At 46.9% G+C, this 25004-nt stretch overlaps 1 protein-coding gene across 2 annotated transcripts in view; it reads right to left on the reverse strand.

Annotated features, from left to right (window-relative positions):
- Positions 1 to 25004, reverse strand: part of CD164L2 (CD164 molecule like 2) — an 87259-nt gene that overhangs the window by 44470 nt on the left and 17785 nt on the right. For both annotated transcript variants that reach the window (XM_058196516.1, XM_058196517.1), the window contains exons 3-5: positions 20966 to 21043; positions 18397 to 18489; positions 2311 to 2473 (exon numbers count right to left, since the gene is read on the reverse strand). In XM_058196516.1, coding sequence (XP_058052499.1) covers positions 2311 to 2473; positions 18397 to 18489; positions 20966 to 21043 — 334 coding nt within the window. The remainder of the gene's footprint in view (positions 1 to 2310; positions 2474 to 18396; positions 18490 to 20965; positions 21044 to 25004) is intronic.

Below are 25004 nucleotides of genomic sequence, written 5' to 3' on the forward strand. Positions count from 1 at the left end.
TGGAGGTTCTCCTGAACCCCTGAGAACCCCTAGCAACCCACCCCTGATCCTATTTTCAAAAAGATTTAAATTTTTAAGAAGATGTTGGATAACCATTTGTCTGGTGTAGGGCTTCCTGCCTGGGCAGGGGGTTGGGCTAGAAGACCTCCAAGGTCCCTTGCGACTCTGCTATTCTAATTCTTCTAAGTCTATGCCGCTAGTTAGCTTCCTTCCCGCAGGAACGTCAGACAAACTCCTTCTGAGGTAAGCCTGCGATGATTCAACAACCCATAAACACAAATGGGCCATGTGCCTCATTTAGAACCCGAGGAAGATTTGCATTAGTTATGAAGGATTTCAGTGTCCAGAATTATTTTGCTGGGCTGGCTGGATAGCAAAGTCACCTGCTTAAGGAGGCTAGAAGGGAAGAGCAGCAAAGATGGCGCATTAAAAGCAAAACGAATCCTGGAGTCAAGGTTCGGTGGAGAAATAATTACACATTGCCTTATCTTGCTGCAAATTCCTTCCCTGGATCAAATTCCTGGCTGGCTCATCCTTTAACTCAGGGTTTAAAAAGCAAAGGACACCATTAGCTTCAACTGCATCGCTAAGCAAAGGTATTACTATTTTTTTTTTAAGATCAGCCTTCCCAGCTTGGTGCTGTTGCTGAGAATTGGAGCACAAGGTTCAACATTCCCAACCGACTTTTGTGCACTCTGACCTGCTGGACCACAGGATGTCACTGGAAAAGGTGTGTGTGTGTTGGGGTGTGTATGTGTGTGTGGGGGGTGTTGAGTGGGTTTTAAAGGTGAGGACAGGCTGGGAAGCTTCCAACCAGTATACAGCTCCCTTCTTACCCTTAAAGGGCAGATTCTGTGCAGCTGGAATTTATCTCAGTGGTGGAATTCTGAGTTCTGTGGGCGTGGCTTGGCGGGCGTGGCAGGAGAAGGATACTGCAAAATACCCATTCCCTCCCCACTCCTGGGGAAAGGATACTGCAAAACCTCCATTCCCACCCCATTCTGGGGCCAGCCAGAGGTGGTATTCGCTGGTTCTCCAAACTACTCAAAATTTTCGCTACCGGTTCTCCAGAACCTGTCAGAACCTGCTGGATTTCACCCTTGGTTTATCTCTACATTTCCACAGTACAATCTTTAGCTAGAAGAACAGAAATAGATTAGGGGTCCAGTCTAATGTGAACATGGCCAGAGTTTTGGGGGCATCAACAGACCCAAAACAGGTAGTTCTCGACTTACGGCCAAAACTGAGCCCCAAATTTCCACTGCTAAGCGACACAGCTGTTAAGTGAGCTTTGCCCCATTTTGCAACTGTTCTCGCCACCGCTGTTAAGCGAATCACTGCAGCGGTTAAGTGAGCAGCACGGTTGTTAAGTGAAACTGGTTCCCCCGTTGACTTTGCTTGTCAGAAGGCCTCCAAAGGTGACCACGTGCCACCCCCCCACCCCACGTGACACTGCCACCGTCATAAAAGACGAGCCAGTTGCTAAGAGGCCTGAATTTTGATCACGTGAACCATGAGGATGCTACAAGGGGTCGTAAGTGTGAAAAACGGTCATAAATCATTTTTTTTTCCCGGGTGATGTCGTAACTTTGAACTGTCACTAAATTAAAGGTTGTAAGTCGAAGACTACCCGTAATGGGGAAATGCTAGCTGGAGCAGGAAGAAAAGAGAATGAAATTGCTTGTGAGGAATAAAGAGAAGGAAAAGAAAGTTTGCCAAGTAAGAAACCCCCCCCGCTACCCCCCGCCACACAATTTCTGTGCTTAGAGTACTGGAGATCATTTGCCTCATTTTGACCTCTCCAGCCTAAGGCAGCAGTTGTATTAAAAACTGGCCTTAGCAGCCATTTTGACCCTCTTCGGGTCAGGCACACAATGATGGCTTCTCCCAGTGGTGGGTTTCAAAATTTTTTTACTACTGGTTCTGTGGGTGTGGCTTAATGGATGTGGCGTGGCTTGGTGGGCGTGGCTTGGTGGGTGTAGCATGGCTTGGTGGGCGTGGCTTGGTAGGTGTGGCAGGGAAAGGATACTGCAAGATCCCCATTTCCTCCCGATCAGCCGGGACTCGGGAGGCAGAGAATAGATGGGGGCGGGGCCAGTCAGAATTTTTACTACCGGTTCTCCGAACTACTCAAAATTTCTGCTACCGGTTCTGCAGAACCGGTCAGAACCTGCTGAAACCCACCTCTGGCTTCTCCCAAAGAAAGCCCAGCCTCCCAGATTCTGAAACCTGGTTAGTTGAAAAGCCTAGCAGTACCTTTCTGCGCTACCTTGGCAACCCCCTCCCCCCAATGGTCCGTAGGAAACTTACAGCGTCTGGTAGGTGTTGTCCTTCGACCGCAGGAACTTCACAACGAAGAAGGCGACAGCTTGGATGCTGAGCACCAGGACGATCCCTCCAATGAAGCTGGCAGAGTCGAAGCCGGGAGGGTAGAACTCGGGTGGGAGAGTTTCTGGTGGGCTGGTGGTCGAGCCTAGAGGGAACCAAGCCAAGGGACTGAGAGGAAACAAGGCAAGAAAATGTTGTGGTTCACCAGCAGCCTGCGGAGCTGGCAGCAGAGTTGGACAGTGAGGAGGCTGGGGAGGACAATGGGCCAGTCTTGGAGTCAGGGGAAGGCCCGGACGAGGGCTCTGCATCAGAGGCAGAGATGGGGCTAGGGTCATCTGGGAGCGATGCGTGGACTCTGGAGCCTCCAGAGGCGGACAGCAGAGAGGCAGAGGAACAGGAGGAGCCTGTTGCTAGTGCACCCATACGAAGAGCTGCCAGAAGGCAGGAGCAGCTAAAGCAAAAAGGACAACTCTGGAGTAAGGCCAGGAGATGATTGGTTCCTCTCATAAGGCTTAAAAGAGTAGCAATGGCTCTTGGGCTCTTTGTAGGAAAGCAATGTTGCTACATTTGTTTCTATTCAGTGTCTCTTGCTTCTGAACTTTGTGGGGCTTTGCCAAGAAAAATCTTTGGCAGGGTGCCAAAGAAGATAAAGGTTTGTGATAAAGCTGAAGGGCTTTTTCTGAAGGATTTGTTTTGGAATTAATTTGGACTAAGCTGAGAATGAAGTAATTCTCAGCTGTGATAATAAAATATGTTTGTTTAGGACTACTTGTGTCTGGTAATAACTACTTGGGCCTAGGTCACAACAGAAAACTCATCTTGGACTTTCTCCAAACTTTACTGCAGATGCTGGGTGGAAATGATGGGAGATGAAATATTCTCTGCTTTTCAAGGACATGAGAATGTGGGAATGTTACCAGGGGTGGGCTTCAAAAATTTTAGCAAGGGGTTCTCTGCCCAGTTGCTGGGTGGCTGTGGGGAGGGGGCATTCCCCCCCGGTTCCGGAGTCTTTCGTTGAGCCTCTGGGAGGACGAAAACTGTCTCCCCAGGCTCCGGAGGCCCTCTGGAAGGCCCATTTCTGGCCTTCCCAAACTCCCAATAGGCCCATTTTTCACCCTCCCCAAGCCTTCATGTTACCAAGCCTAAAGAGCACCAAGGATCCCACAATTCAACCCTGAGCTACAAATATTCTTTTGTATTGGGGCCAAGCAAAGTTTCTCCTCCTCCCCTCTCCTCTCACCTTCCCTCTCTTCCCTTCTTCTCCCTTCCCCTCTCCTCTCCTCCTCCTCTTTCCTCTCTGCTCCCTCCCTCCCACCTCCTTCCTCTTGCCTCTCTTCTTTCTTCTCTTCCCTTCCTCTTGCTGTCCCTCCTCTTTCCTCTCTCACCTCCCCTCTCTTCCTTCTTCTCCTTCCCTCTCCTCTCCCTCTCCTCCTCTTTCCTCTCTGCTCCCTCCCTCCCACCTCCCTTCCTCTTGCCTCTCTTCTTTCTTCTCTTCCTTCCTCTTGCTGTCCCTCCTCTTTCCTCTCTCCCACCTCCCTCTTCTTGCCTCCCTTCCTCTTGCCACCCCTCCCTCCTCTTGCCTCTCCTCCTTCCCTCTCACTACCCCTCCTTCCTCTTGCCTCTTGCCTCTCGTCTCTCCTCCTCCCTCTCCTCCTCTTGCCATCCCTCCTTTCCTCTCCCACCTCCCTCTTCTTGCCTCCCTTCCCTATTGACACCCCTCCCTCCTCTTGCCTTTCCTCCCTTCCCCTTCCCTCCGCTTGCCTCTCTCCTTTCCTCCCTTTTCCTCTCCTAGCCTCCCCTTCCTTTTTGCCACCCCTCCCCTCATCTTGCCTATTTCCTCCCTCCCTCCCTCTCTCCTCCTCTTGCCACCCCTCCCCTCCTCTTTCCTCTCTTCCCTTTTCTCCTCCCCTCCCCCCTCCTTTCCTCCCTTCATTTCCTTGGAGAACAGATTTCAGAACAGATCTACCCCTTTTTCTCCCAGGCATATTTTGCTCCAAAGTGAAGAAGAATGCCAATAACCAGGATGGCTGACATGGGTTTCACGAGGACGGAGTAGCAGAGGTTGGGGCAGAGCTTCTCTTACATAGATTCCATGCTGGAGCCTCGATACTAATGTGCCTGCCGTATCAGCCGTTGATGATATGTGCCTCCTGTATCTCTCAGGGCTTTTGCACCCGGGATTTCTTTGTTGTTTCAAATGAAAGCCGCACCTGTTGTTCTCATTATGTGCCCAGGAGCTGGGCTGATTGATTGCCACCTCCGTTGCAGGGGATCTGGGTTTTTCCCTCGAAACACAGCAGCTCCGAGAGCGTGCAGGCAGCTTCTGCCGTTTTTCTCTCTTCCCTCTCATCGTTAGCATCCTATTAAATGTTATCCCCAAATGAGGACCCAGATTGTTGCGGGGGCAATATGTTGACTCTGTAAACCACTTAAGAGGGCTGTAAAAGTACTGTAAAGTGATATATAAGTCTAAGTCAGGGATGGCTAACCTTTTCCGGCCTGAGTGCCCAAAGCACACGTGAAACCCCTCAAATGCAATGCACGTGTGCCCCCTGCACACGCACCCCACCCCCTGTGCATGCGCAGCAGAGACCCAACCATCAGCTAGCCGGTGGGAGGCGTGCACACATGTGCGGTGGAGCTAAACTGGGGCGACGGCTCGCATGCCCACAGAAAGGGCGCTGCATGCCACCTGTGGCACACGTGCCATAGGTTCGCCATCAGGGGTCTAAGTGCTATTGCTATCCAAGGTTCCTATTTGTGTCTTTGTATGTGTCTCAGTGGTGGGTTTCAGCAGGTTCTGACCAGTTCTGGAGAACCGGTAGCAGAAATTTTGAGTAGTTCGGAGAACCGGTAGTAAAAAATCTGACTGGCCCCGCCCCCGTATATTCTCTGCCTCCGGAGTCCCAGCTGATTAGGACGAAATGGGGATTTTGCAGTATCCTTCCCTTGGAGTGGAGAGGGAATGGAGATTTTTCAGTATCCTTCCCCTGCCATGCCCACCAAGCCACACCCACAGAACCGGTAGTATAAATTTTTGAAACCCACCACTGGGGTGTGTGTGTGTGTGTGTGTGTGTGTGTGTGTGTGTTTGTGTGTGTGTGTGTAAATCTCCTGAATCAGCAGCAAGTCCTTTTGAATGGAGTACAGATAGTCCTCGAGTCACAGCCACAATTGAGCCCAAAAATTTATGTTGCTCACTGAAACGTTTGTTAAGTGACTCTTGCTCCCATTTTATGACTTTTCATGCCACACTTGTTCAGTGAATCATTGCATTTGTTCAGTTAGTAACATGGTTGGTAAGTGAATCTAGATTTCCCCATGGACTTTGCTTGTCAGAAATCCCCAAAAGCTGCAAAGGTCCAGTAGGCACCCATGCTAAATATGAATCAGTGGCCAAACATTTGACTGCAATTGGTCGTGCAAAAAATGGCTATACGTTGCTTTTTTCAATGCCATTGTAACTTTGGACACTAAATGAACTGTTGTTAACTTGAGTACTATCGTTATGGTCCGTCAGCAGCCTACAGAGCTGGCAACAGAGTCTGACAGCGATGAGGCTGAGGTGAGGCCAGGGCCATCGGGAAGTGAGGTGTGGACTCCAGAGCCTCCAGAGACTGATAGTGAGGCAGAGGAACAGGAGGAGCCTGTTCCTAATGCATGCATGAGAAGAGCTGCCAGAAAGCAAGAGCAGCTCAAGCACAAAGGACAACTCGGGAGTAGGGCCAAGAAATGATTGGCCCCTCCCATAAGGCTTAAAACAGACCAGCAATGGTGTTTCAACTTTGCTGGAAAACAACGTTGGTAGCTTTGTCTTCTGCTTCATCTTCTGCTTCATCTATGTTTTTGTGGCTTCTGGACGTTTGCCAGGAAGGGCCTTTGGCAGTTTGCCTAATTGGACCAAAGGTTTGTAAGATAACTGAGGAATTTGTGTTGGGAGGCATTTGTTTTCCTTTGAGCTGAACGACGCTGGGAATGAAGTAATTCCCAGCTGTTCGAACAAAGTTTGTTTTTCCACGGACTAAGTTTATTACTACCTACTTGGGCCTGGGTCACAACAACTATGTACTTTTTTTTCCCTGAACAATTACACAACCCAAGGAACGAAAACAACAGCTTGTGCAAATGAAACGGGAGTCTATGGAATCAACTCAAGGTTCTGCCACCTTATTTTGCTGAATTTGTCAGCCCAGAATAAAGCTGTTAAAGCTCCTAAGGAAGATTTGCCTTGAACGCCAAGCAAAGGCCGCTCAATTCAGAGTGTGACAGCGGTTAGCTTCTCTCATAAATCACCTTTCTCCAGACCAGCCACCTGCATGAGGCCTTCTGATTGATCTACCTGGCCTACCCAGGTGAATAATAAAAACACCTGAACAGCAGAGTGATTTGGCTATTACTTGCTATCCCCAACTGTAAGTAGGCATATATTTATTGATTTCTAAGATTACTACCTTCCTCCTTGCCAAACAGCCTCTGAGCTGCAAATATATTGCTGCAAGGACAACTGCACCTGCTCCGTTTCCCCCATGGTGGCTCATTTAAAGTGTTTCCATTATCAGAGTACAGGCAGTCTTTGGCTTACGACCACCATTGGGGCCAAAAACTTCTGTTGCTATGCAGGGCAGTTTAGTGAATCAGGTCCAATTTACAACCTTTTTTTTTTTTTTTTTTGCTGCCATTGTTAAACAAATCACCTTGGCTGTTAAGTGAAGCATACAGTTGTTAAGTGAATTTGGCCTCTCCCCTTGACTTTGCTCATTGGAAGCCGGCTAGGAAAGTCTCAAATGGCGATCGTGGGATCCACTCATGGGACAGTGCAACCATCATAAAATACACGCCAGTTGCCAAATGCCAGAATTTTGATTGAATTTTTGCTGTGAAGCCGCTGCAATGGTCGTAAGTGCAAGGACCAATTGTAAGCCACTTTTTTCATTGCCGTTGGAACCTTGAACAGTTGCTAAATGAACAATCGTAAGTCAAGCACTACCTGTATAATAGTAACAATATGAATAGCAATAGCACTTAGACTTATATACTGCTTCACAGTGTTTTACAGCCCTCTCTAAGCAGTTTACAGAGTCAGCCTATTGCCTCCAACAATCTGGGTCCTCATTTCACCCACCTTGGAAGGATGGAAGGATAAGTCAATCTTGAGTTAGTCAGGATCGAACTGCTGGCAATCAGCAGAGCTAGCCTGTAATAGTGCATTCTAACCACAGGGAGGGAGGGAGGGAGGGAGGGAGGGAGGAAGGAAGGAAGGAAGGAAGGAAGGAAGGAAGGAAGGAAGGAAGGAAGGAAAGAAGGAAGGAAGGAAGGGCAATAGCAATAGCACTTAGACTTCTATACCGCTTCACAGTGCTTCAAAGCCCTCTCTAAGCGGTTTACAGAGTCAGCCTATTGCCACCAACAATCCGGGTCCTCATTTTACCCACCTCAGAAGGATAGAAGGATAAGGGGCCTCTGTGGCTCAGACTGGTAAGACAGTCTGTTATTAACAGCAGCTGCTTGCAATTACTGCAGGTTCAAGCCCCACCAGGCCCAAGGTTGACTCAGCCTTCCATCCTTTATAAGGGAGGTAAAATGAGGACCCAGATTGTTGGGGGCAATAAGTTGACTTTGTATATAATATACAAATGGATGAAGACTATTGCTTGACATAGTGTAAGCCGCCCTGAGTCTTCGGAGAAAGACGGGATATAAATGCAAATTAAAAAAAAAAGTCAATCTTGAGTTAGTCAGGATTGAACTGCTGGCAATCAGCAGAGTTAGCCTGTAATAATGCATTCTAACCACAGGGAGGGAGGGAGGGAGGGAGGGAGGAAGGAAGGAAGGAAGGAAGGAAGGAAGGAAGGAAGGAAGGAAGGAAGGAAGGAAGGAAGGAAGGAAGGAAGGAAGGAAGGAAGGAAGGGCAATAGCAATAGCACTTAGACTTCTATACCGCTTCACAGTGCTTCAAAGCCCTCTCTAAGCGGTTTACAGAGTCAGCCTACTGCCACCAACAATCCGGGTCCTCATTTTACCCACCTCAGAAGGATAGAAGGATAAGGGGCCTCTGTGGCTCAGACTGGTAAGACAGTCTGTTATTAACAGCAGCTGCTTGCAATTACTGCAGGTTCAAGCCCCACCAGGCCCAAGGTTGACTCAGCCTTCCATCCTTTATAAGGGAGGTAAAATGAGGACCCAGATTGTTGGGGGCAATAAGTTGACTTTGTATATAATATACAAATGGATGAAGACTATTGCTTGACATAGTATAAACCGCCCTGAGTCTTCAGAGAAGGGCGGGATATAAATGCAAAAAAAAAAGAGTCAATCTTGAGTTAATCAGGATTGAACTGATGGCAGTCAGCAGAGTTAGCCTGTAATATTGCATTCTAACCACAGGGAGGGAGGGAGGGAGGGAGGGAGGGAAGGAAGGAAGGAAGGAAGGTAGGTAGGAAGGAAGGAAGGAAGGAAGGAAGGAAGGAAGGGCAATAGCAATAGCACTTAGACTTCTATACTGCTTCACAGTGCTTCAAAGCCCATCTAAGTGGTTTACAGAGTCTGCCTATTGCCCCCAACAATCTGGCTCCTCATTTTACCGACCTCGGAAGGACGGAAGGCTGAGTCAACCTTGAGCCTGGTGAGATTCAAACTCCCAAATTGCAGTCAGCTGGCACTCAGCAGAAGGAGCCTGCAGTACTGCACTCTAACCGCTGCGCCACTGTGCCTCATCTCACCCAATGTCTCTTCCCCCCCATAACAAAAGAAGGATTCTGACCAACTGGAACACGCTTAAAGCAGAGCTCTCCAAACTTGGCAACTTTAAGACTGGTGGACTTCAACTCCCAGAATTCCTCAGCCAATCGTGCTAAGGGGTCTACGAGTCTTTTTTATATATATATAAAAGTTTTTTTTTATTTTATAGACAAACAAACATATAGTTCATAATCAATCATTCAGTGTATCATCTTTTGTGTCTTCTTCCTACTCCTCCACTATTTATCGTATCTTAATATTTATTCCTAACAAACAGGAAGCAGCAGGTGAAGCTAAGCAAGATCACATCAAATACCTGTACAATTAGCACAGGGGCCCCCCAAGGCTGTGTGCTCTCCCCACTTCTCTTCTCTCTGTATACCAATGACTGCATCTCCAATGATCCATCTGTTTACTGAAGTTTGCAGATGACACAACAGTGATTGGTCTCATTTGAGACAATGACGAATCCGCATATAGACGAGAGGTCGAACGACTAGCCTTGTGGTGCAACCAAAACAATCTGGAACTGAACACACTCAAAACCGTAGAAATGGTGGTAGACTTTAGGAGAAACCCTTCCATACTTCCACCTCTCACAATACTTGACAACACAGTATCAACAGTAGAAACCTTCAAATTTCTGGGTTCTATCATATCGCAAGATCTCAAATGGACAGCTAACATCAAAAACATCATTAAAAAAGGACAACAAAGAATGTTCTTTCTGCGCCAACTCAGTAAGCTCAAACTGCCCAAGGAGCTGCTGATCCAATTCTACAGAGGAATTATTGAGTCTGTCATTTGCACCTCTATAACTGTCTGGTTCGGTTCTGCAACCCAACAAGAAAAACACAGACTTCAGAGGATAATTAGAACTGCAGAAAAAATAATTGCTACCAACCTGCCTTCCATTGAGGACCTGTATACTGCACGAATCAAGAAGAGGGCCGTGAAAATATTTGCAGATCCCTCGCATCCTGGACATAAACTGTTTCAACTCCTACCCTCAAAACGACGCTATAGAGCACTGCACACCAGAACAACTAGACACAAGAACAGTTTTTTCCCGAAGGCCATCACTCTGCTAAACAAATAATTCCCTCAACACTGTCAGACTATTTACTGAATCTGCACTACTATTAATCTTCTCATCGTTCCCATCACCAATCTCTTTCCACTTATGACTGTATGACTATAACTTGTTGCTGGCAATCCTTATGATTTATATTGATATATTGACCATCAATTGTGTTGTAAATGTTGTACCTTGATGAACGTATCTTTTCTTTTATGTACACTGAGAGCATATGCACCAAGACAAATTCCTTGTGTGTCCAATCACACTTGGCCAATAAAATTCTATTCTATTCATTTATTCTATTCTATATTATATCTATTATATCTATTCTATATTATCTATTCATTTATTATAACATTTCTCCCACATTTGTTGCTTTTCTATCAATACATTGATCCATCTTCTCTCTCTTCTTTCTTCTTCAATATTATCCTATATATATATAGGAGAAGCACGAAGCACGAAGCACGAAGCTGAAGCCTGAAGATGACGAATGAGAGTTCGTCGAAACGTCGCCAAGACACTTCCAATTTTACGCGGGAGAAAACCCGAATAACCAAAGATATATATATATATATATATATATATATATATATATATATATATATATATATATATATATATATATATATATATATATATCTTCTCTAACCACTGATAAAATTGTCCCATATCTTAAAATATTCCAATTCCTCTCTTTCTTTATTTGTCAAAGTCAATCTATTCATTTCTGCCCAGTCTAATATTTTCTTAATTACTTCTCCCTCAGTATGGATTTTCTCTGCTTTCCATCTTTGCACAAATACTATCCTCGCTGCAGTTATGACATGTATAATCAAATATGTATTTTCTTTACTAAATTTCTCTGGTAAGATACCCAACAGGAACAGTTCAGGTTTTAAATCCATATGTTGTTGTATCATTTCTTCTAACCGTGTTTTAATTTTAATCCAATAATTTCTCCCTTCCGGACACGTCCACCGTGAGTCTACGAGTCTTAAAGTTGTCAAGTTTGAAGGCCCCTGGCCTAGAAGAAGAGGGTAACTTTAAAGGGAGGGGGGACATCACATCCTGCACTACAGTGGAAGGGCTTGAGTTTGTTAAGCCGAGAGAAGACAAACTTGGGTAAAGAGATTTTGTTTAAAAAACCTCCACGGTTTTCAACGTTGCGATGCCCTGACGTGCCGAAGACGGAACAGAGGTATCTCTTTCGCTTCAAGGAGACGATAAGAAATAATGAGTTCGCTGGGAAGCCAATTTGGGTGGAACTTCAGGCGAAGCTTCCTGACTGACTGCAGAAAAAGTATTTCAGAAGTCAGGATGACAATGGAACTCATAAACTCTGCAGGGCTACTGGTCAAGGACGATCTAGCGGGTGTCAGGTGCAACATGGCCAGGAGGGGACGGGTTAGACCATCTGTCCCTTCCTCATCAGGTGCTCTCCAGATAGGCTGAGAAAGGAACCTTCCAGCCAGCGGACTGCAGTTGGCAGTTCGACACACAAACCATAGATTAAAGAAGGCTTGCGCGAGCGGCCTCCGAGCTTCCTTTGAATGCCATTGTTCTCCTTCCTTCCCCTTCCTCCCATCCAGGACAAGTTAAATTAGGTCCGTATGGAAGGAAGGCAAACATAGCCAGTGCCTCGGCTATTTTCCCTCCAGCTCTTCCAGCCGTTCAGATTCAGAGCGGTAAGCTCTCATCGGGGGCTTAAGAGATCTTGGTTTGTTTTGCTCGTTAAACTTCACATAGCTGCCACATGCACCGATAGCGTAGAATAAATCATTCTTATTTGGCAGGCAGGCGCTCACAACGCCGCCTCTGCTGCGGGCTTCCATTATCTGTTTTCAGCAAAGAATCCCTTTTCTGGCCGAGTTAACAAGCCAGAGCCAACCAGCTCTTTTAAGCAGCAATTCTGGGTTCCTGGTAGTGGAGGAGATTAGATGATGTCGATGGGGAGGCGGGGGGCGGGCAAGAGTTTGGAATTTCTTGGCCAAATCAACGCCTTGGTTTTAAGAGCGAACGAATCGGTTGTTTTCCTCGCAAGCTTTCCATCCCCCTCCTCCTCCCTCTGGCCATCCACCCCATCTTAGTCAACTATAAGCCGCTGCAACCCAGTGGTGAAATTTAAATTTCTTTCCTACCAGTTCTGTGGGTGTGGCTTGGTGGGCGTGGCTTGGTTTGGGGGTCCTTTGACTGAGTGGGCATGGCTATGTGACAGGGGGGCGTGGTCAAAAGACAGAAACTCGCCAACAATGTTCTGCTGGAGCAGGGTTGGACTAGATGATCTCCAGGTCCCTTTCAGGCCTGGATTATCCTCTGAAGCTGCATCTAGTGCCAGGTTTATAGTCCTTCCTTCCTCTCCTTTTTCCTCCCTCCCTTCCTCCCTCCTTTCTCTTTCTTTCTTTCTTTCTTTCTTTTTTCTTTCTCTCTCTCTCTCTCTCTCTCAAACAAACCCCCCCCTCATTTTTTCCTACATCCCCCATTTTTTGCCTAGCAGGCTTCAGCTTTTTTACCTTTTAAAAAATGCTTTTAAAAGTAAACAAAAAAAGCCTCTGAGGATCAGTCACCTCAGCTGGGATCCTCAGTGCCTTGTTTTAACCCTTTAAAATCATTTTTTTTACAACCGGTTGTAAAAATGCTTTTAAAAGTTAAAAAAAAAGTTTAAAAAAAAAACCCTCTGACAATCGCGTGGCTCAGCTGGGCATGGAGGGGGGGGGAACCAGGGATTTTTGCCACCGGTTCTCCGAACCACCTGCCGCCATTGCTACTGGATCAGCTGATCCGGTCCGAACCGGGAGTATTTTACCCCTGCTGCAACTCCACCACACTGTGAATAGAAAATAGACTTTTCCAGAAAGAGGTCCATCCATCCTATGCAGAGAGGCAGCCAAAAAAAAAACAAACCCCGACGGCTACGGGAAAACGCCTAGGCGTGAAGGCAGGCTCCCAACAGGATATGCAGAGGAAGAAGCGAAGCGGTTAGTAGGACCTGCCAGAGAGGCTGGCATGGATGCCCCACCAAAGCTGCGTCTTGTGCCCAGAGATAAACGCGCAGGCGACGGCCTACAGGGAGCCTCTGGCAGATCAATAATTCAGGAGGTTCTGGGATAGAGTTTCTCACTTTAATTAGCCCAAAGCTCCTTGCTGCCTGCGCTTCGTTTCGGCAGGAAGATTCATCCTCCCAGAGAGCACCCACCACTGTTCATACGCACCCATCCATCTCCTGCTGGCTTCTTTATTAAAGAGCCATTTCCTCCGGCCGGCCTTCTTAAGCTTTGCTACCCAAGCAGGGCAGGGCTGGCTAGAGGTTTCCAAGCCCCTCCAAGAGGGGAAGGGATCTTTTTTGTTTTAATATTAAGTCTCTTAATTTCCACCTACAGTTGGCGGTGAAAGGCAGGAGGAGCCTTGCAGGCTTGGTGCCATTACAAGCCTACGGGTTTTTGAAAGCCGCTGTGAGATAATCTTCCAAGCCAATGTTTTTTAAGAGAGGGAACAGGCTGGGGGCTGCTTCTCTGCTTCCCAATTCTCTCTCATATCCAGATTTTAACTACAGTTAGAAATTTTAGGAAGATTCAAACAGTCGCCAAGAGATAGGTAGCGTATACATAACATCTCAACAATAATACAGACTGGCTGTGGTCAGTGGTGGGATTTAGTTGGTTCAGGGCGGTTCGGGCAAACCTGTAGTTAAATGTTGTGTCTTGCCCGCCCTCAGAGCAGCCGGGGCCTTCTTACCTGCTCCCGAACACTGAGGAATGTATGCCTTCCAGCCCCAGTCCTGGCTGGCCCTTCTCCTCCCCTCCCCTTGCAGGAGTCCCCCCCCCATTTTGGCTCACAGGTATGTGCAGGGAGGCCTCCTAGGCCCAAAATGGGGTGGGAGGGTGGTAGTCTGTTTTCACTCCCAGGAGGCTGCAGAGAAGCCTCCTAAGCCCAAAACGGGCCATGTGGGGCAGCGTGTCCCCCCCCAAGGCCCATTTTTGCTCCCAGGGGGGTGCAGGAGGCCAAGTGCTGTCTGTCACACACCCCTGGCCACCCCCACCCAGCCATTCATTAGGGCAGAGAACCGGTTGTTAAATTATTTGAATCCCACCACTGGCTGTGGTGGTCCCTGGGGTTATCGGCACGCTGAGAGCTATACCCAAAAAATCTTGGGATGTGCAAAATCTGCACATTGAGAAAATCTCCCTCTGTCAATTACACCAGGGGTCTCCAACCTTGGTCCCTTTAAGACTTGTGGACTTCAACTCCCAGCTTTGCTGGCTGAGGGACTCTGGGAGTTGAAGTCCACAAGTCTTAAAGGGACCTAGGTTGGAGACCCCTGAATTACACAATGCTACACTGCTAGGACCCCACATATACTACACTGGTACCTTATGATAGCCTAGGTTCTTGGGAAGCACTCAGTGCATAGGAAGGTCAACATCAGTTAAAAGAACTGGCAGTTGTGATTACACATGGTTGTATATATAATATAAAGAGTAGACTGTGTCAGCCCTCCCAGATAGACCAGACAGGAAGTACAACCAATAAACTAATTCTACTTTACTGAAAAGCTACATTGACAGAATCTTGCAAATCTGAAAGTACAACTTTCCCATTGTCACTTTATAACACAATAACTGAGGGAGGGTCTTTCTTGAGCCTTTTGCTTTGCCCAGCATGCAGCTGTAGGCTATGCTACCTCTTATCTAACAGTTCCCATAGCAGCATCTCTTTGTCCAGTTATTTGTACATATTATTACATGGACAGAGTTTTACCCTCAGCATGCTGTTTCGGAAATTCTGGGAATTGAAGTCTTAAAGGGAGTGGGGGCAGATGAATCTGATATCTTTTAGGGATTCTTCCAACTCTGTTAATCTAATATATTTTTAATAGCTGGGGTGGAAGACTCAGTCAACATCTGACCCAAATGAGTTTCGGCTACGTATTTTGCTTCATTTTGCTTCATCTTTTTCCACTGCTGCCTTTGAGTATGTACCTTTCAGTGTGTTTCACCTTAAAGCTGACATTTCCAAATTCAGCATTTTTCTCGTGTCTTTTTAAATGCTTGTTAATCATCCGAGTTGAGAACTCTGTTCCATCCTTTAGAGAAATGTGGAAAAAAAAAATCCAACGGATAACCAGAATCCAATTTATACATTTAGCCCAAGAGGTCAAGCCAGTTTCATCTCTGAATTTGCAAAGATGGAATCCCTTGAACATCCCTCGTTAATGCAAAATCCTAAAAATAGACTCTCTCCAATTTTCTCTCTTTCAAATGTCTCGGAGCTGCCCTTCCAGATTCCCAGCCCCCACCCCCTTTCAATAAATCCATTGGACCTTGCTCGCTAGAAAAGATGAAAGAGGTAATTTAGTACATCTGGAAGGCACAGTCTTAGGTCAAGAATTCATGCTCACCAATTTGCCCAATTCCCACAGAGCTTCAGCTACACTCTCTGAAGCTTTCAGCTGCATCAAGGCAAGCGTCTTTGGCTGCCCGCTTTGAAAGGCAGAAAAGACGAAAACATTGAAGCAGGAAATTTATCCATGCCTTTAAAAGCGACTAAGTACAGCATCTCCTCAATCTGCACGCCTCCAAATGTCTTGGCCTACATTTTCCACTCGTCTTCTAGGTCTCTTTATGCATTTGTTAGTGCAGGGGTCTCCAGCCTGGGCAACTTTAAGACTCATGGACTTCAACTCCCAGAATTCCTCAGCCGGCTGTGTCTCCAACCTTGGCAACTTTAAGGCTCATGGACTTCAGTTCCCAGAATTCCTCAGCCGGTTCTGCTTCCAACCTGGGCAACTTTAAGACTTGTGGACTTCAACTCCCAGAATTCCTCAGCTGGCTCTGTCTCCAACTTTGGCAACTTTAAGACTCATGGACTTCAACTCCCAGAATTCCTCAGCCGGTTCTGTCTCCAATCTTGGCAACTTTAAGGCTTGTGGACTTCAGCTCCCAGAATTCCTCAGCCGGCTCTGTCTCCAACCTGGACAACTTTAAGACTCGTGGACTTCAACTCCCAGAATTCCTCAACCGGCTCTGTCTCCAACCCGGGCAACTTTAAGACTTGTGGACCAACTAGTCTTAAAGTCTTAAAGTTGCCTAGGTTGGAGACCCCTACATTAGTGAATTGAGCATTCAAACAAATCTCTCCTGAGGAAGAAATAACCCCTTTTCCCCCATTTGTGCCCCCAGATCAGGAGAGTTAAATGCCCAAGATCTTCAACCCTGGAGGGGGACACCAAGTGAAGGAATGATTGAGCAGTGAATATTGTATTAGGTGGATTCTTTTAGTTTGACTCAATACAGCTTAGTCTTTGCCTTACTACCATTTATTTAGTGACCATTTGAAATTTCAACGGCACTGGAGAAAAGTAACTTATGATGATTTTCACACTTATAACCATAACCATGTGACCAAAATTCCAAGACGCTGGGCGAACTGACTCATATTTATGATGGCTGCAGCATCCCGGGTGTGTGTTGTGTCTTGTCCACTCTCACCGCAGCCGGGGTCTGCTTATCTGCTCCCGAACACGGAGGAATGTATGCCTCCCGGCCCCAGTCCTGGCTCCATGCCCAGACAAGCTGCAGAGGAGGGGGCACCTCCCGGTCCCAGCCCTGGCTCCATGCCCAAGCAGGCTGCAGAGGAGGGAGCATCCCCCGGCCCCAGCCCTGGCTCCATGCCCAGGCAAACGGAGCAGCTAGACCCCTCCCCCTCCTCCACAGCATGTGAGCCTGAGGAAAGTTTACTTCCAACAGCTGATTGAAGTGACCCTCGCATCAGAAGATTGGATAGGCGGAGGCAACAGAAGGAAGGGAGGGGCAGGCCTTAATGAGTGCTGAGTCATGGAGCCACACCCCATGGCCTATATAAAGGATCTGCTTTCTGGCAGTCTCTGAGTCAGGCAAAGTCGAACTTATCTTGCTGAAGTCACTTTCTGGTCTCCTGCCTGCTCTGAGGACTTTGCTAGGACTTTGGGCAGAGCTGCAGAGGCAAGCCTGATTCAGATTTCCCTGACCCGGCCGTCAGCGGAGGAGTGGGACACGACAGTGTGTTTGTGTGTCATGCAATCCGCTTTTGTGATCTGATAAGCAAAGTCTATGGGGAAGCCAGATTCACTTAACAACCAGGTTACTCACTTAAGAACAGCAGTGATTCGCTTAACAATGGTGGCATGAAAGGTCGCAAAACAAGGCAAAATTCACTTAAACGTCTCGCTTAGTTCAGAAATTTGGGCCCAGTTGTGGTTTTAAGTCCGGGACACCCTGTAAAAGGGCGTTTTTAGGTATATCATGGTCCACTTCACACACAAACAGATGAGACGCCAGCAAGTTTTCGGTTGTGGTTATGATAGATGCTTATTCCGATATCACTGTCAGCTTAAAGGACCTCAGAGATTCTCTGGGGCTCCTAAGGGAATCAGTGAAGGGACATCACAACATCCCTACCCTCAAGTTACAATCTTTTTCTGTAATTGGGACATGTTTATGAGCTATATCACTGCCACTCAACCTATTTGAAAGGAGGAGCAATAAAGTTGAAAATAAAATATAGAACAACAGAGTTGGAAGCAGGGGTGAAATTCTGGAGAACCGGTAGCAGAAATTTTGAGTAGTTCAGAGAACCGGCAAGTACCACCTCTGGCTGGCCACAGGAGTGGGAGGGAATGCAGATTTTACAATATCCTTCCCCACTCCTGGGGGGATTTTGCAGTGTTCTTTCCCTGGGGTGAGGTGAGAATGGAGATTTTGCAGTATCCTTCCCCTGCCACACCCACCAAGCCATGCCCACAGAACCAGTAGTAAAAAAATTGGATTTCACCACTGGTTGGAAGGGACCTTGGAGGTCTTCAAGTCCAACCCCCTGCTTAGGCAGGAAACCCTACTCCACTTCAGATTGACAAATGGCTATCCAGTCTCTTCTTAAAAACTTTCAGTGTTGGAGCCTTCACAACTTCTGGAGGCCAGTTGTTCCACTGATTAATTGTTCTAACTGTCAGGAAATTGCTCCTTAGTCCTAGGTTGCTTCTCTCCTTGACGAGTTTCCACCCATTGCTTCTTCTCCTGCCCTCAAGTGCTTTGGAGAACAGGTTGACCCCATCTTCTTTGTGGCAGCCCCTGATGTAAGCACTTGCCAGAAATATCCCGATTAGGACCCGTTTGGAAGAGCTTTGATGTTGCTTGACATTTTTCCATGTGAATAGTTGCAACTCAGCCTTTCCTCTTCCAATGTAAACAAACAAACTTACGCAGATGACTTACCAAGCGTGGGAACCTTCTTCGGCTCCTTGGAAGATGGTTGTAGAAGCGCCTTTGTGGTTGGGTGGGGATGCTCTGTGGTAGTTCGCTTTTGTTCTGTAAAAAAGGATCGATTAAAAAAAGCCTCCACTGTATAGCAAGGGAAAAAATGGGTTAGAGACAGGGGTGAAATGCTCCCGGTTTGGACCTGATCGCCTGATCCAGTAGCGATGGTGACGGGTGGTTCGGAGAACTGGTAGCAAAAATCCTCCCCCCCCCTCCATGCCCAGCTGAGCCACGAGATCATCAGAATTTTTTTGTTTTTTTTTTAACTTTTTAAAACATTTTGGCCGAAAAAATGCTTTTAAAAATAAAAAAAAGCCTCTGATGATCGCGCGGCTCAGCTGGGATTGTCAGAGGCTTTTAAAAGCATTTTTTCTACAACCTCTTCAGCAAAATCTCCAAATGTGAAATAGCTATCAGGAAGAAAGGCAAAGATGTCCACCTCTGTTCCATACGCTATCAGAAAATAATCTAAGTGCTGGTAGTCCTTGACATATGACCGAAAGAAACCTGCCCATTACAGTCATAAAATGAGTCGGTCATATGACCGAACCCTGTCTCATGATGCTTCTTTTTGTGGCGGTTAAGCAAATCACTGTAATTGTGAAGTGAATTTGTGGTTGTTAAGCGAACCAATGTTCCGCAATGGGTGCAGTTTGGCTGAAAAACAGGATTAAATGCCAGGTTTTGGGAAAACTCTCAATAAACATGGCCATGTGACTACAGGATACGGCAAGCATCCATAAATTGGCCATGTTGTCATGTGACATTTGGTCATGTGACCACAGAAGGGGCCCAACCATTGACCTCTGAACCTACGTATGACCTCTTTCAGGTCGGTCCTATCTTTGAAGAGTCACTAAGCCAAGGTCGTAAGTCAAGGACTACCTGTAAAACCATTAGAAATTTCTTACCAGAGAAGCATCTTAACCAATCATCTAATCTTGTGCGGTGCTTTAGCTCCATTTTTCTGAGATGGGGCTAACCTAAAGGGCCTCAAGTACGGATAAATAACTTTTCCCTGCCGTTTTTGCAGTGAGCCAGAAGAAGGAAGGCCAGGGCAAAAATAATAATAATAATAATAATCAGCGGTTCCAGAAAAACATAATAAATTAGGTTTAAATCACATTGTGTCCAATTCAATACTTAATCACATTAAAAACAGAAAATGAGTGACAATTTCTATAAAAATCCTTTGTGGGATGGTGGGACATGCAGCTGTGTGATGCACCCCAACACAGAGTTTCTGTACTAAGACAGTTCTAGTTACTACAATGTTTACACCAGGGATGAAATGTAAAATTCGTTACTACCTGTTCTGTGGATGTGGCTTGGTGGGGAGAGGGGTAATGCGACTGGGTGGGCATGGCGAACTTTTTTTTTTTACTTTTAAAAGCATTTTTTCTACAACCTCTTCGGCTGAAGAGGTTGTAAAAAATGCTTTTAAAAGGCTGTGACGATCAGGCAACTCAGCTGCGATCGCCAGAGGAGCCTTTTAAAAGCATTTTTTTACAACCTCTTCAGCTGAAGAAGTTGTAGAAAAAATGCTTTTAAAAGGCTCTGAGGATCCCAGATGAGCCGCGCGATCATTAAAGGCTTTTTTTTTACTTTTAAAAGCATTTTTCCAGCCAAAGAAAAAATGCTTTTAAAAGTAAAAAAAACCCTCTGATGATCGCGCAGCTCAGCTGGGAATGGGGGTGGGGGAGGGATTTTTGCTACCAGTTCTCTGAACCACCCACCGCCATCACTATTTGGGTGATCCAGTCCGAACTGGGAGCATTTCACCCCTGTTTTACACTAGAATCACCGTGTAGAAATTTGCATCCGATTTCAAAGGTTGCAGTAGACCCAGGGTGTCAAACTCAAGGCCCAGGGCCGGATCCAGCCCGTGAGGTACTTAGATCTGACCTACAGGACTGCTCTGGAAACAAAGAAGGACTGGTCTGCAGTGCTTCTGCCAGTGAGAACGGAGCTCGGGAGGGCGACCGTCCCAAGCTCCATTTTCAGTGGCAGAAGGTTGCAGGAGGCTGTTGGCAGCCAAAAAACAGAGCTTGGGAGCCCGTTTTCGCTGGCAGAGCACTCAGGCCACCACAGGTGCCTATGACATAAGAGACGTCGAGCTGGCCACGCCCACCCTGGCCACGCTTACCCCAGAGGTCAAACACCACCCTGATGCAGCCCGCAATGAAATTGAGTTTGACACCCCTGCAGGATTATAGGTTCAGACTTTCTATGTGCATTTGGTTTATTATATGGTGAAGCGGAAATTAGTCATAGGAGACCTGAGCACAGGCCTAGTATCCAACATCGTGGTCCAGTTGTTGCTGTCCATGACAAGCGACAAAGCATTCTGATTCATGAAGGAAGACACAACCTACATGGACAAAGAACTTTCCAATCCGTAGCCTTTACTTTCAAGAATTTGTATTCTGGATATTGATTGTTGTCTGGTCTCCACAAATCAGTAAAACCTATAATACAGACAGTAGGTTTTGCAAGGCCTTCTAACAAATCCTCGCCCAAGGATTACCTTCACAGCTGACAGTAGTGTTGAAAAATGAACATTTCTCCTTCAACGCCTCTCCATTCTTCACACAGCTCCCCGTACCTACAAATGAAGGCAGTGTTGAAACAGAGCGCAATCACAAGCCACAGTTTTTATTTCTTCTTCTTCCATACATGGTAATCCAGAAGCAGGCTGGCTGGGTTCGCTCATGACAATGAGCTATGGCATGTTTTAATTGTGGTTTGCAGGACCATCATCCACAGAATGCCTCCAGATACCAGTTGCAAAGGAACGGTGGTGGGAAGGGATGAAGTCTCCATCTTTCGCTTGGGAGCACCTGATGAGGGGGTCTAGGACAACTTGCTACTGCCGACTCATTGCAGGACAAATTGCCATGGCCAACTCGCTGCGGGACAATCCACATGGGATAATTCAATGCAATAAATAAAGGGCCGGAATAGCTCAGGCTGGTAAAGCCTGTTATTAGAACACAGTAGCCTGCAATTACTGCAGGTTCAAGCCCGGCCCAAGGTTGACTCAGCCTTCCATCCTTTATAAGGTAGGTAAAATGAGGACCCAGATTGTTGGGGGGGCAATAAGTTGACTTTGTAAAAAATATACAAATAGAATGAGACTATTGCCTTATACACTGTAAGCCGCCCTGAGTCTTCGGAGAACGGCAGGATATAAATGTAAAAAAAAAAAAAATGTTATCTGCCACTGTTTCTTCTACATTTTTCAACACTATTGTCAGAGGAGCCGAGGTGGTGCAGTGGTTAGAGTGCAGCACTGCAGGCTACTTCGGCTGACTGCTAGCTGCAGTTCAGCAGTTCAAATCTCACCAGGCTCAAGGTTGACCCTTCTATCCTTCCAAGGTGGGTAAAATCAGGACCCAGATCATTGGGGGCAATAGGCTGACTCTGTAAACCGCTTAGAGGGGGCTGTAAAAGCAGCCGTATGAAGTGGTATATAAATCAAAATGCTATTGCTACATTACTTCCATTTTTGTCAATGGAAAGAATGTCAAAGAAACAGTGGTGGATAATATTTATCATGTTGAGTTATCCCGTGTGGAATTGTTCCAAGGCAAGTTGGCTGTGGCAAGATGGCTGTACCAGGTTGGCCAGGGCCAGGCATATTGGCTGCAGTTAAGTTTGCCATGACGAGATGGCCATTGAGTTGGCTGCAGTGAGTTGTCCCATTCCTTCCGGTGAGCAGCAACTGTTGTGGTCCACCAGCAGCCTGTGGAGCTGGCAACGGAGTCAAACAGCAATGAGGCTGAGGAAGAGCCTGGAGGCTGGGGAAGGCCCGGATGCGTCGGAGGCTGAGGTGGGGCCAGGGCCATTGGGGAGTGAGGTGCAGACTCCAGAGCCTCCAGAGCCTGACAGTAGTGAGGCAGAGGAACAGGAGGAGCCTGTTCCTAATGCACGCATGAGAAGAGTTGCCAGAGGCAAGAGCAGCTCAAGCGAAAAGGACAACTCGGGAGTAGGGCCAAGAGATGATTGGCCCCCTCCCATAAGGCTTAAAAGACCAGCAATGGTGTTTGGGCTTTGCCGGAAAACAACACTGATAGCTTCATCTTCTTGCATTTATTTTGTATTGGTGTCTTCTGAACTTTTGCCAAGAAAGGCCTTTGGCAGTGTGCCTAATTGGACCAAGGTTGGTGATAGGACTGAGGAATTGTGTTGGGAGGAATTTGCTTTAATTTAGTTGAACTACTGAGTTTCCTACTATCTACTTGGGCCTGGGTCACAACAGTAACCACATGAGTTGAGGAAAGACCAATAGACGTTCCTCACACACAAAAGACATGGTTGCTACCTCATTTTTGACTTAAAAGTGAGCATTTGGATCGTTTTGCTTTGTCTTAAGCAAAAGCAATTCTATCAGCTACTTCTGTCCCCAAAATGGCAACTGAAGCTGTTGTCGCCAGAAGAATGAAGAACTAACTCCTGCTGTTAATATGCTGTCTCTTTTTCACAAAAAAAGAGAGATTTTCTAATTAGGTTTATTCCCGCAAAACGCAGAAGCACTAAAGGGCCTTCTGCTCTGAATCCATGGAAATCCAAAGTCTGGAAATTGTGGCTGTCATTTTTATTTGTTGTGACTTAAGAGAACAGCCATTTTGGGGGATGATGTGAAATGCTTCTTCTCCTAAGTTTAAAAGCTCATCACTATTACAAACCATTCAGACTCAGGCAACAGGAAGTTGGAAACACTGACCTGTTCTACAGGGTTAATCGAGGAACTACTCCGTATAACTACTATAAGGAACTACTCTAAGGGCTCAGTGGCTAAGACACTGAGCTTGTCGATCAGAAAGGTTCAGTGGTTTGAATCCCTAGTGCTGCGTAACAGGGTGAGCTCCCGTTCCTTGTCCCAGCTTCTGCCAACGTAGCAGTTCAAAAGCACGTAAAAAATTCAAGTAGGAAAATAGGTACCACCTTTGGTGGGAAGGTAACAGCGTTCCGTGCACCTATGGCATCAAGTCATGCCGGTCACATGACCATGGAGACCTCTTCGGACAGCGCTGGCTCTTCGGCTTTGAAACGGAGATGAGCACCGCCCCCTAGAGTCGGGAACGACTAGCACATACATGCGAGGGGAACCTTTACCTTTACCAAGCCACTTTTAAAAAGTAATACTCTTGGGCTCAACTTAGAACAGTAAGACTCACCTTTATGCTCCCTGCAACTTCATTGATTTATGCTTGCAGTCTTCTAAGCATCCAATATGAACACAACTTTGTATTCAACCAAGAAGCATTTAAAACCAAGAAATCCCAAATTGCCTTATGAAAAGCACCTTTGGGACAACCATGACCTGGATGATTAAACATCTTCCTAGACCCAATCGCCTAAAAGAAACAACAGTAGCGGCTCACCTATTCCCAATAGCTAAGCTCCTACTGCTGCTTCTTCTAGGCAATTTTTAAGAATGGTTCCAAATGCTTTGGGTCTAGGAAGATGCCTATCTTTTGCTTGGCTATCTGAGTGTTAGAGGTCTGGAGTCTGTTAGAAGAAGCTGGAGTTCTTATCCTGAAGCTGGATAAGAAAATAAGCTAATCTATGGGTCCCTGTTACTCTCTTGGTTGTTTTCTTGCAAATAGTTCATTACCAAACTAGGTAACCAGTGGTGGGATTCAAATTTTTTTACTACCGGTTCTGTGGGCGTGGCTTGGTGGCCGTGGCAGGGGAAGGATACTGCAAAATCCCCATTCCCTCCCCACTCCTGGGGGAATGATACTACAAAATCCTCATTCCTTCCCCACTCCTGAGGGAAGGATACTGCAAAATCCCCATTTTCTCCCCACTCCTGGGGGAAGGATACTGCAAAATCCCCATTCCTTCCCCGCTCCTGGGGGAAGGATACTGCAAAATCCCCATTTTCTCCCCACTCCTGGGGGAAGGATACTGCAAAATCCCCATTCCTTCCCCGCTCCTGGGGGAAGGATACTGCAAAATCCCCATTTTCTCCCCACTTCTGGGGGAAGGATACTGCAAAATCCCCATTCCTTCCCCGCTCCTGGGGGAAGGATACTGCAAAATCCCCATTTTCTCCCCACTCCTGGGGGAAGGATACTGCAAAATCCCCATTCCTTCCCCGCTCCTGGGGGAAGGATACTGCAAAATCCCATTTTCTCCCACTTCTGGGGAAGGATACTGCAAAATCCCCATTCCTTCCCCGCTCCTGGGGGAAGGATACTGCAAAATCCCCATTTTCTCCCCACTCCTGGGGGAAGGATACTGCAAAATTCCCATTCCTTCCCCGCTCCTGGGGGAAGGATACTGCAAAATCCCCATTCCCTTCCTACCCTACTAACCTGCTTTCGAGCTCTCTTCTCCTGTGCAGGGCAACAAAAGAAGACCCAGCCGATCACCTGGGAGATAGCAATAGACTGACCACACTGATCAGCTGGAAAGCTGGGAGGCAGCGAATAGATCGATTGGATGCCCCAGCCTTTCAGGCTGGGCCTCCCTGCAGCCCCCTGGGAGCCAAAATGGGGCACGTGGGGACCCATGGAAGGGGTGGGCGGGCAGAGGAGGGGCCAACCAGAGTTAGT

This window comes from Ahaetulla prasina, chromosome 10 (assembly GCF_028640845.1).
Source record: "Ahaetulla prasina isolate Xishuangbanna chromosome 10, ASM2864084v1, whole genome shotgun sequence".
Taxonomy (NCBI): Eukaryota; Metazoa; Chordata; class Lepidosauria; order Squamata; family Colubridae; genus Ahaetulla; species Ahaetulla prasina.